Source organism: Furipterus horrens, unplaced genomic scaffold (assembly GCF_987537825.1).
Source record: "Furipterus horrens unplaced genomic scaffold, mFurHor1.1.pri manual_scaffold_2, whole genome shotgun sequence".
NCBI classification, from domain to species: domain Eukaryota; kingdom Metazoa; phylum Chordata; class Mammalia; order Chiroptera; family Furipteridae; genus Furipterus; species Furipterus horrens.
The window spans coordinates 179636630-179649355 of record NW_028327172.1 but is presented as its reverse complement, the minus strand read 5'-3'; the positions used below and the strand labels follow the sequence as shown (position 1 = coordinate 179649355).

At 31.8% G+C, this 12726-nt stretch overlaps 1 protein-coding gene across 5 annotated transcripts in view; it reads left to right on the top strand.

Annotated features, from left to right (window-relative positions):
• Positions 1-12726, top strand: part of ADGRL3 (adhesion G protein-coupled receptor L3) — a 463877-nt gene that overhangs the window by 183427 nt on the left and 267724 nt on the right. For all 5 annotated transcript variants that reach the window (XM_090266824.1, XM_090266822.1, XM_090266821.1 and 2 more), the window contains exon 5: positions 12158-12172. In XM_090266824.1, coding sequence (XP_090122950.1) covers positions 12158-12172 — 15 coding nt within the window. The remainder of the gene's footprint in view (positions 1-12157; positions 12173-12726) is intronic.

The following is a 12726-nucleotide window of genomic DNA, read 5'->3' as shown; positions in this document are numbered from 1 at the left end:
GCCTGATTCTTCACTATGGTTTTGTTTCTGTTTGTCTCTTGATGTAGCTCTCTCTGTATATACTTATGCTCTGTGTTTATGTATTTAAATGTGTCATTTTTAAATTAAAATGTCCATTTATGAAAATGATTTTCATATGCTTTAAAGAGTTTATGTCAGTTAAACCTGGGTGTGTATCTGAGTTGCACAATACCCAAGTACATGGAAAATGATGAAGACTGATGTTGCAGCTACTGCCAAGTACTCTGCTCATTAAAAAATAATTATATATGCATGTAATGATGAGACATTATCAATATTTAAGTATGTAAATATGAGTGCATATTACTATATCCCTAGCTTGATTGTGGAGCCTGTTTCTTATCTTAATAAACATACTGTCATTTTATATTAATTATATCAGTTGTTAATGGCCATTTGTGCTAATTTTCTTCAATGAGAAAACATTTTGTAGCCAATTATGCTTGTATGACAAGCACTGAGTACACTAAAACTTTTTCTGTATATTCTTCCTCTATCTAGAAACTAGTTATTATTAAGTCATCATTATGTTAATTAGGTCAATCACTCATAAAGTATATATTGTATATCCAGTGTTTATCAACACATATCAATACATTCTTTTGCCTTTAAATTGCTTATAAATATTTAAGGTGGCTTGCTAATTTGCTGTTAGATTAACTGACCTTTTTCTAGTTCAAGATGCAAATTATATTATCAGAATATTAAATGTTGTAATAACTTACTTTTCTATATGTAAATTAGTAAATGAAAATATATGAGTTGAAATTTCAAGTCTTCTTCATCCCTTTCATACTTCTTATTCAAGAACCCTGGACTCCTTTTAACTATACTGAACAACAGATGATTTTCTCAAAGTAACTTTCTGTGATGATTATAGGGCAAGCAAATAACACAGAAAATGGCCATTGTTTTTTGATAGAAAGTATTTTTACTAGAGTCTAATGATGGAGGCTTATCCAAAACACATCTTCTTATCAAATAGGAAAGGCCATCCAAATAGGACTAAATTTTATTGAATGGTATCGTAGCATAAGATAAAGTATTAGAAAAGAATTATTACCTCTGCTGAAGCCCTACTCGCGAGCTGGGTCTTAGCTGCCTGTGAACTCAGGATACATTATCTAAGAGATTTCTCTTTCTCTTTCTCCATTCCTGGGATTAACATGAGAATAGAAAGGTCAACCACAACAAATTCTATTTGTCTCCTGTCTGTGTCTTCAGCAGAAGTTCTGTGCAATGTGTAAATTTTTGACTTCTAGCTACAATGTAGCTGGAAAGGACATGTCAAAAATAAAGTAGTAATAGTGCAATAATAAAAAGAAATTATTAGAGAGAATAATGAAAGCTGCCATGTAAAAAACTATAAGATTAACAATATCTTTGGCAGTATCTAAAACTGAAGTGACTGCTAAATAGACATAAAAGTCACTTTCATGAGAAAATTGAAAATAAAGATTAACTTCTAGGTGCTGTTTTGTTTACAAGTGTACATGCACATACCTCCACCCTCTTAGCAGATGCCGCTGACATACATAGAGTAGACTCAGCTATGATTTTACCTGGACCCGAGGTAAACTATTTCACGGGCATTCAGGCCTACCTCATTTACCCGATTCTCACCTCAAACTGCTTCTATCTCTCTTTTAGCCTTCTACCGTAAGGCTTTCCCCAAGGCTAGTGACTTGCTCAGCTGGGCAGCCATCTGCTTGTGCTCAGAGGAGTTTGTACCAGTGAATTTGCCCTTAAACACTAGTGAAGAATGGTCTGTGCACCATTACCTCCACTTTATATTTCTCAGAGATCTGGGCAGAATTAGCTCCTCCTCGCCAACAGTGGTAACTTCAAGATGACACATATTGTGGCTCTCCTTTCTTTTCTGTACTTTTCTCCCTGTTCCTTCATACTTCTTTCCTGGGATCACCTCCCAAATAAACTACCCACATCAAAATTCTTACCTCATCCTCTATTTTCTGGGGATTCCAAATTAAGACACTATTATACTATAGGAATATCTCGATTATATTTGAAGCAACAGAAAACATCAATCACTAAGTATTTAACAAGTTTTATTTAGTTATTTAGTGTATAAAAATATTGCATACTCTTCTGTAAATACGGTTTGACAAAATATTAATAATCATACCACCTCTTTTATCATTTAATATATTATCTACCTTCTTGAAGAGCAGCTGTAATCTTGTTGGTGAAGTAACATTTACATGTTTGCAACAGTTGGCTGATATTACAGAAAATCTGCTCCTTTCTGGCATTGTACCGATTACTGAATTTCTTGTTAACATACTAATTGGAGTGATGTCTTACTTCAGATCTTCCAAGGCAATCTCCCAGTTGCAGCAAAACTTTCTTCCGAAGACTTATCATTCCAAAGCAGGCTTTCCAGAAAGCTGGGTCACACAAGAAGTTGTTGAAAACTTCGTAGAGGAGTGGAATTTCATCCAATCTTAGACAAATGTATTGGAGATAGTGAAAGTCAGTATTAAATGATAAGTGCTATGTGCAAAGGCACAGATGTAGGAGACTTATGTTTCATTCCATAAGAAATGGTTAGGAAGAGAGTGTCCCTAGAACCAAATTATTTTTTCTTATGCAAAAGGGAATTTTATGCAAAAGAAAATAGTATATAAAAATGAAAGAAGACATTCATTTATACAAAGCTTTTCAGAAGTAAAATCTAGTGTGTCATAAAAATTCTGACATATATCTACTGAGAGGCATTTTGTACTTATGGTAGGTATGTAAATGATACAGTATAGCATTTACAGTTGTGGTGATAATCTGGTTTAATAAACATTTTTTCTCCCATTGTACTATCACATAGAACTGGAAGAGAGCAGGCTGTATTTTCTGTAAGCATCTATTCTAAATATTGCATGCTTGACCAACTGGATAGAGAAGCTCTAAGGGATCATTTAAATAAGCCCAACCCACTACTATATACTCTGGGACATAAGAGACTAGAGAACGGAAGAGTTTGTCTTCAGAGTATATATATAATTTTTTCTCTACAGTACTGTCAAGAGAAACACTGACTATATTCAAACATTTTGTTTATTTCTCAATTATTAGCTTAACAGTAATGTATAGGAATAAATTTTATTTTATTTTATTTTATTTTGTCCAACTGGAAATAAACTAGGTTTGTTAATGACCTATTTTTCTGGTGGTAAATTTAAGAAAGGCATCCAACTAACATAAAATCCAAGTAATGAACTTAAGCTACCTTCCTTTTCTAAGTGAATTGTGTAGCTCAAGAAACCATAGAATCTTTTAGAGTCCTAATGTACCCCTCATTGACCCTTTTCTAAATATTTCCAAGTACATATCAGAATATAGATCTGGTCTATTAAATTGCCATTTATTAAGGTTAATAATGTAGCATTACTTTCTTGAAAAATAACTTATCTTTGCCTTCAAGATAAGCATGTACTGATTTTAAATGAAAGTGAACTTCAGTGAACTAGACAGATTTATTGAGTCAGCTTGTAGCAAAATGAACTTGCTCCATTTTCACATATTTTTTTCTGGTAATAAATGTTTTAATCTATTGATGCCATGGAGAAATGCTACATTAGCTATAAAACAGAAAGAGGTCACTGTTCAGTGACAGGACCAATAATATGTATAGTGCAGTAAACACTTTGCAAAATTTAATGACCCTGAATTCAAATAGATAACGTATGGTTTACTAAGCTGAAGATTCATAAAAGACTGCTGATTCCTCCAAGTGCTTAAACTTCACATAGACATGATATTAAGACATAAGTTTTATGGTAGTAGAAGAAAATGTGTTTGATTTCAAAAAGAAGGAAAACCTATTCTCTTAGTACTGCCACACACCAGAATTTTATGTTCTGTTCTTCCAAGCATTTGATTTTTATATTTGTTGCTTAGGAGTTATAATTTTCCATCACAAATCTCTTTTCTTCTCCAAAATTGGTAAGCCCCCTGAGCATGGAACCTCACAATGGTCTTATGAATCCATGCTATGCATGTAACAAGAGAATTTATGTTTAAAGAAGATTTGTGAGTTAAGATGCCACTGAGAAATCTGAGAAATCTAAACCTTTCCTTAACACTCCACAGTCAAAATTCACAACTTGAGATTTCATTCAAAGCATCATACATTTAGATCTACTTTTCAAATTGCTGACATTTGAAATAAGTCCTCGAACTGTTGTATTACTTCATTTTGGGAGACGAGAAAAATTATAAGTAAAAGCACTGGATTAATATTAGTTATTCTCATTATTTCTGCCGTAATCATCTTCTTGTTTGCTAGAGAACATAGCATAGAGGTTAAGAGTGTAGGCAGAAGTTTAAATACCAGCTCTACTGATGGCTAGTAACATGACCTCTCTACTCAAGTCTCCTCATCTGTGTAATAATGACAATAGTCTCAACAACGTTGTTGTGAGGATTAAATAAAATAATACAGAAAAAGTGTTCCACAAACAGACAGACATACTGTAAATGCTAAATAAGTGGGGCCAAAAGTAACTTGTTTCAATATCATTAAGTAGAATTGCTACAGAAACTGCAAAATATTCCTTACAGTTGATTGTAGAATGAATATTTTTCACTATATAGATGTAGATATAGATATCTATATGTGTAGATATAGATATAGATAGTGAGACAGATAAAAGGTAATTCCTCAGGAGGAATTTATGTGCCTAATAAGCAGAAGTAAAAACCATCCTTTTCCATCAGTAAGATTTGTCTCTTTCTCCATTGTTCACATCATTGAACAAACCATACCAAGTTCATATTTGGGGCCATTTCCCTGTTATTTTAAAAGCATTTCAGTGCCAACATTTATTGACCAGAAGTACAATAAAATATTGAGTTAGTACTTGATGATGACTGGGTGAGTGATACAGCATTCTAGCCTTCAAGCACATCCAAGTATTTCCATAAGAAGGACAAAGAGAAGTTAAAAGCACCAAGTGCAAAGAAAACAGTAACTGAGACAGTATAAGTGAAATGAACCAGAGTATTGGCAAACTATGGCCATGAAATAAACATCCACTGGTTTGCTTTTTTACCGGCCCGTTAGCTAAGAATATCTATATTTTTAAAAGCTGTAAAACAAACAAATAAAAGAAACCTCTGCTGTGCCACACAGCCTGTATGAGGCTCACAAAACCTAAAATATTTACTATTGTTTTACTACTAGCCCTTTGCAGAAAAAGTTTGTGAATCCTGAAACTAGAACATTGTTAAAAAGTCTCCAATAAACTGTGTTGAAACTACAGTTATTCAGTATGACCAGTAAATAAAGTAGTGTTCATGAAAAAATAACTAGAACCAAAATATAGAGTTTGGTTTAACTAGGAAATAAGAGGCATGTGGGGTTCTAAACAGAAGCAACCACGTGAGCAAGAGTTGAGGAATGACTATAGGTGTGGAGTATATACCACAAAAATGAACAAGCCATTGTGAAGAATGTGGTCAGCATATAGGATCAGTAAGGCACAAAATCACAAAGATACTATAAGAAACACACTTTAGGAAAGTTATAATAATTAATCTAAATTTCTATTATTCATTTAGATGAATTGGTATTAACATCTGAATTTTATCAAAGACCAAAACACTAAATGAGTAAGGATCTTAAATCGACCTTTCAAGAGATTCAGTTGTCTCTTTTCTACTAATGAATTCTGAAATTAATCTTGTCTGTTTTTGTTTACTTGTAGAAAAAGTATTTATATTATTAACCAGATTATTATAAAATAAAAAATAATGTTCTGCTCTTTGGCTAGTGTGAATCCAGTTTCAAGAAGTGGGTTGTAGTATTTGGAAGACTTCTACCAAATGGCAGAGTATGTGGCAGCTCCTCAGATTCTAACCTATTTCTCAAGATATTGGGGGTTTGATCCCGTACTTAATGTCTCCATAGATTTTGTTGCCCCATTTTTTTGGTAGCGAGTGATGATAAAAACTTTCAATTATAAGATTAATTCACAAGATCTGAAGATCTCTGGCAAAGGCTAAAAGAACAATGTTTAGCTAGAAATAAAGTAACTTGACTTCTTTTTGCTTTTAGTTTATCTCATCAGTAAAAAAGGATAGCCATTCTTGTCCTCAGAGTATATAAAATTAAGTGACAAAAAGATCATGTACTTAATTATGTGTATTTAATTCTGTTGAGTTAAAAAATTGTGATTAATATCTTAATTATCTTGCTTCATTTTTTATTTGTAAATCATCAGCTGGGACTAAATGACACCTGGAATATAGTTCAGTGCCCAAACCCTGGGAATATCAATTATAACGTATTTATCAAATATCTGGGATGACATCAAGGTTCATTTTGAATGTCTAATTTGTTGCATATCCAAAGCTGGATGCATAGAACCTAGATATTGGCACAATTAAATAGCATGCATTTCTCAGGAACAAATGGACAGCATTTTCCACAATAAGTTTGATTTCAGTCAAACTGTTGTGTGTTTCTAACTTCAGCTCCTCTTAACAATTTTCCTTCTTTCTATCATTTACTTCTATTCTTTTCTGTTTTTAATCTCTTTACATGGGTTGCTTTGAAAGACTTTTTAAATAGCTTATGCTGGTAAAGAAGTATATTGAAAACTACCAATTGTAAGACCATAAGCATCCCTAAGGCAGAGCTCAGTTCTTCCTCTGTAACATGTTCATAACAGTATCACCAAATCCACAGAGTTTTTTTGAGGATTAAATAAAATATTCCACATGGGGACTATTTACATACTACATGTAAAATTTAACATTGACTTTAATTCTTACCAATAACAACTTTGAAAAATTATTATTTTTACTAGCACTGTTACTAACGGATTCTCAAAAGTCCCTGCTAATATCATTATTTTCTTTGAAAAAGCTAAATTAACAGTTTGAAAGATTTTACAGATCTATCAATGAGATGGAAAGTTTAATACAAAATGAAAGGCAATCTCAGTTTCTGCAGCATCTATAGATACTGTATTTAAGTGTTGAAATTAGAATGTGGCTAGTGAAAGCATTTTATGAAATATTGACATTTTCAATCTACATACTCCAGGATGAAATTCATTAGGAGGTATTAATTTGGAAACACATTATATAAAGTCATTACAGTACAAGGTGCTTGAGCAGCACTTCTATTCACTGATGCACAGGTAGTATTTGAAAAACATAATTTAGAAGTGGAGCTGCAGCAATTACCCCAGTCTTTCATTAAATAAAGTGTTAGAACTTTATTTACCAAAAGAAACAATGTCAGTAAGAGTTTTTGATATGCAGTATACAAAATAAAATTTATGAACTTCAAAGATTTTTCTTAAAATTTCTGTTTACTGAGTGCTTCTGTATTTTCTTGGTGGATGTGAAATGGAATAAGAGAGAATGTTCCGTCTCAGAATAATAAGAATTAATAAGATGTGAGGTATTCAGCACAAGTTTGTTACAGGCAATAATAAATATTCTGTTTCCTTGGCAAAGAAATGAGTAACCCATTTTTTAAATATTATTTTCCTTCTCTGAAGGGATGCATTGCATCACTGGTTTCAGGGTTGCTAACACTGAAAAGTATTACATTCAGTCCCTTTCTGTGGAAATACCACAGTGCAATCAATCCATCATTTCATGGAGACATGAGAAATATTAATTGAACTCTTTCTGTGTGCTGGGCACTGGAGATGCAGTAATGAGTAAGATCAAAACATGGGTTTGCAATACAACTCTACCACTTATGAACCAAAGAGCCATGCAGTTTTGTACCTGTTACCTCACATTAAAAATAAAGATGAAAATATCTACCTCACAAATATACTGTAAGATAACTAAATAGTATTGTATGCGAAACTTAAGAGCAATATATATGGCATGTGCTACATGCTTAATGAATGTTCTTATAACAGACACAAGGAGATTCCTTTTATGTTACTTATCTCCTCTGAAGTGTGCTGCTATGTGGATTTGGTGACAGAAAGGAAATGCAGGGCAAAAATGCAACAAACTGTATTCCATTGGGTTTACATGTGTATGATATTAGACAAATGATACCAATGTGTTTATCTTGGTTTTTTAATTTTTTGAGTTTTTGTAGACTCACCTCTGCTATAGAAATGATAAATAAGACATCACAGTGTGCTCTGAAGAATTAAAGCAAGAGATTCATATGAAAATGGTTTTTAATGATAAACTGCTTACAAGTACAAAGTATTATTGTGAGCTTTTGATTATCCACTTCTAGATGACTTTGTGTTTGATGCACCAGTAAAATTTCATGTAAGACCTTTTTTATTTTTAATGTAACTCGTTTACCTTTTGTCATTTCCCTAACTGCCCACTGGCCCTGTGATACCCAAATATCTTTCAATAGTCTAAGCCAATGTAACCAAGAAAATAATTCTGCTTAAAATACTGCTATATTTCAGTAAAAACACTTGTTTATGAATTACTTAATACCTTATAGTCATCTTGTGTTCCTGATAATTGGCTTTTTATTTTTATATTACATAAATATAAGGTGTCATTGGATTATAGCACTTTCCTCATTTCAAACATTAATATTGTAGATAGAAAATATGTAGTATGGCTTACAGTTTAAAATAAAATTTAAGCTATATTAGAATTAGATACAATTTTATAGTCCTTCGTTATGGCACTAGCAATTTTTGGTACACAACCATTTTATTTGTCTCTAATCCTCAATGCAATTTGAAAATGCTTGGCAATGTATGCATGTGCTCTCTCATCCATACCTTTTCTAATTAAAGAATACAATGGAAAAGTAATACATATGGTGCAGGAATGGAAAAAACTAATAACATCTTATTTTCTAAACAGTAACATGACCATATATTATCTCTATTTTATGAACTGTTGAGAAATGAAGGGAAATTGTATTAATATGTTTTTCCTATTCTTTCCTTTTATACAGAGTAAAATCTCCCTTAGTTTGGATTTTTCATTTATTCTAACCACAATATATAGCTTATGATGTTGAGTTTGACAAAGTACAACAACAGAATCACTTTAAGGAAATAAATATATAAATATATTTGCACAGGCTGAATGGACAATAAAAAAAGTTTGGGCATTTAAAATGGAGAGAGAGAAAAAAAGAAGAAACTGGTTCCAAAGAGGTCTGGAAATGAACAATGACAGCTATAATGTCAGAACTCAGGATATTGGGCCAGACAAAAAGACAAGAAGCCTTGAAGAAGGCCTAACACAATTGTCACCATACAATTCACTTACTTATGATCTTATTACAGAGAGGACAGAAAGGTATTTATGGACTACATATTTAGATCATTACAGGCTATTTTGTAGCAACAAACTTTTCTTGCCAAACTCACCCTCTAGATGAGCTATACATTTTTGCTTCATTTCCCTTTTTTCCCTCCAATTTTGTCAATTAATGACTAGGAGATACAAACTGCTCATTCATTTTATTTTCCTTCTTGACCATTGAAATGTTTAAAGATATTATGCAGATTATGCATCACACATATGATTTGATGTAGTAAATCCAGGTTTTGTTTTGCCACTTTTCTCTTTTTACTACGTGCTTAAAATAGCAAGAAACAGAATTCATCATCTTTGTTTGGGTTAGGTATTAACTCAGTAGCTGTTTACGGAGAATTTATTATGTGCCAGGCACTAAGGATGTAAATGATAGGGAGGTAAGCATGTTTCTTGTACCCACGCCATTTGTTTGTTTGTTTGCTTGCTTGCTTGTTTTCAGGGAAGGGAAGCTTCTAGACTTAGATAATGGACAAATGACTGGCTAATCCTAAATGTAACTAAGCTTTTCAATGACAAATTATGTCTGCCTTGCCAGTTTTTGTTATGGGAATATGATTTGTGTGTTCTTGTTTCAACTTAAATTATGGAATTGTTTTACTTCATCTTGAAAATAGCAAATAAATGATAAATGAGGTACAACCAGTCATGACATAGGCAAGACCATAATAATTTTCTCCAAAGTAGAACTGCCTAATAAATCTTAATTCTGAGTAACCAGCAAGTAACAGAGGCAAGTTTCACTTATGGTACAGCTTATGCCAATATTTCTGAAATTAGATCAGGACGAGAGAATTAAAAGCAAAATTTTACCTAATGACATTTAATAAAATAGAGATGAACATTCTTTGAAAAATTAAAGCATCCATGAAAGTGTAACACAGTATTTACAAACTACAGTACCTTAGCAATGACTTCTATCACATATTCCATTGTCCTCAGTATTTGTTGAAGAAATACCAGTCACCAAGAAGTTAGTACATTTGCTTTTAACTATAATACCAACTAAGATTTTTATTTTAAATAAGATTAAAGTTGTGTGAGTATGAATTTATGTTTTAGAAAATAAATACCTTCCTTTATAATTCTCAAAAAGATATCTGTTTAGAGCTATTTCAAGGAATGAAATTAGTTCTAGAAATTTCTTTGCAGAGTAGTCTTTGATAATGTCAACATCAGTATGACTTTCCACTCCCAGCTTCCACATTGTAATAGGCCTCAAGTCCAAGCTTTTGAAACTATCGATTAAATAATTGTTTAAGACTCTTAATTATGCTTCTTCTAGTTGTTAGTCTGAACTCAAGTTTGTTAGTATTCTAGTCATATTATAAAGTGCATCTCTTAGGTAAAGCATTTCCCTTACAGTCCAGAAAACCTTGCAGTTACTCAGTGAAGATTAATTGAGGATGATGATAAATTATAACAGTATATTAATTTTAAAGATTCCTAGAAATAGGAATCTTGTAAAAAATAAGATTTGTATATTAGTGAGATAAAGAATTTTAAAACCATAATCCCATTTGCAACTTCTTAAGCATAACCTGATATATATGAGTAGGATATAACAGTGTCAAAAAGTCAATGAAGAGAAATTAGTGTAATGTTGACAATAACTGAAGACATGAGCTTAGATCAAAGTATAAAAATCTCACCCAAATACAGTTACCCAAAACAATATTTCTCCCTTATTTTGAAACTTTCTTAGAACTTTAAAAATTTTATTGTGCATAATATCTCAACTACTTGGTCCTTTGAAGTTATTTTTGATTCCTATAACTTGAAATCTATGCTTTTTAAATTGTTTATATGAGCCCATTCTTTCTGACTCTTTTCGTCTCTTTTTCACTGCTCCTTTTTTTTTTTTTTTTTTTTTTTGTCTTGTTGTGATCTAGGCAAATTGTCTCTGATGAGACAAGTATTTATAAGATAATGAAGATAACTACCTGATGAGTTTCATGAATATGTTACAGTTCCCCAGAATTTTCCTGACTTGTACAGATCAGTACCTGAAATATAATAATGGATTCTAATTTGAAAGATATATAATCATATTTGAGGATCTCAATTTATTCTTATATGAGTGTGTTGAAAAACTCAGTTAAGATTTTCAGAAAAGGCCAGAGCAGTGACTTATTATTTATATCAACCTTCTAATACAGATTTTTCTGAAAGGCAGTATTTTTCCACTATATTACAATATATTGATGAGTGGGAGGAAGAGTGTTTCTTCAATAGGATTCTAAATCCATTTTTCAGGGCAAGAGCATTCCCTATTAATGGGTAGCCTCATGAGGTGCATTTCTCATAAGACTGACAAGCTATGGAAAATCATAAGCCTTAGGAAATGAGTCACAATGCCCTTTCTTCTGAAGAGATTCATTCTTGAGATGGATAAAAAGCACTGCTATTGTAGTAAGTAGTGGTATAAACTTCAGTATTTCAAAACTGAGACTAGCTAAACAATTTAAAAGCTTTCGGTATATAGTATTGAACTGCCTCTCAAATGAAAATATCGGTGTTCTTACTATAAATATTGTATCTCCACTGTACAGAGGTGAAAAAGTTATGTTTATTCAATCTTAGCTTGATTAATATTTGCCTTATCTCCTCCAAGTTTGTACTGTATTTTTAAGCTTATAATATGATTGTTTATAAAAATAATTTGCTAAAGGAATGGGTTTGTAAAAAAAACATATAATGTTCAATAAAGCAAGTATGAGTGAAATAAATTATTTACTTTCAGTTTGGAAGAGGTGAATAAAAAGTGCTTGGCCAATACCGTACCATTAATCTATTCTCTTTTCTCCTTTCTCTCTCTTTATTTCTCTCTCTCCAATAGAAGTGGAACAAAAAGGTAATTAAATACCTTTCATAAATTATATACTATTTATAGGCTAAGTTATTTAACAGTTTAACATTTAGTTAAAATAATTTTGTTATTAATTCTTATCTATTTATGAAAATTTATTTACTACTTCTGCTGCTCAACTTCACTTTAATTTGTTGTACTGACCAGTGCTGGTTTGAGTCTTTTATCCTAAAACAGTTAATAGTGTAAAATTTTCAGTTGTGTATTTTATTCCTCTTTATTTTTAAATAAGTAACTAGAAATCCATTAGATGGTGATGGATAGTGATTGCTTCAGATTTTTTTTTCCATACTAATTTTTCATAGCTCTGATATGGTTTCCCCTGCTTCTTTATTTTTTTAACTACTGGGGGAAAGGGGAGATGATTTACTTGAAAATAAATTAGTAACCAAGAGCTGATTATTAACTAACATAAAGTTTAAATTCAATTTTGACAACAATGCCTATCCATTCTTTATAATTATAGTCATCATATTAAAATTCTGAAAAATTATTCTGATCAGTTTTATCATTCAGTATAAATTGAATATGGCTCTCTA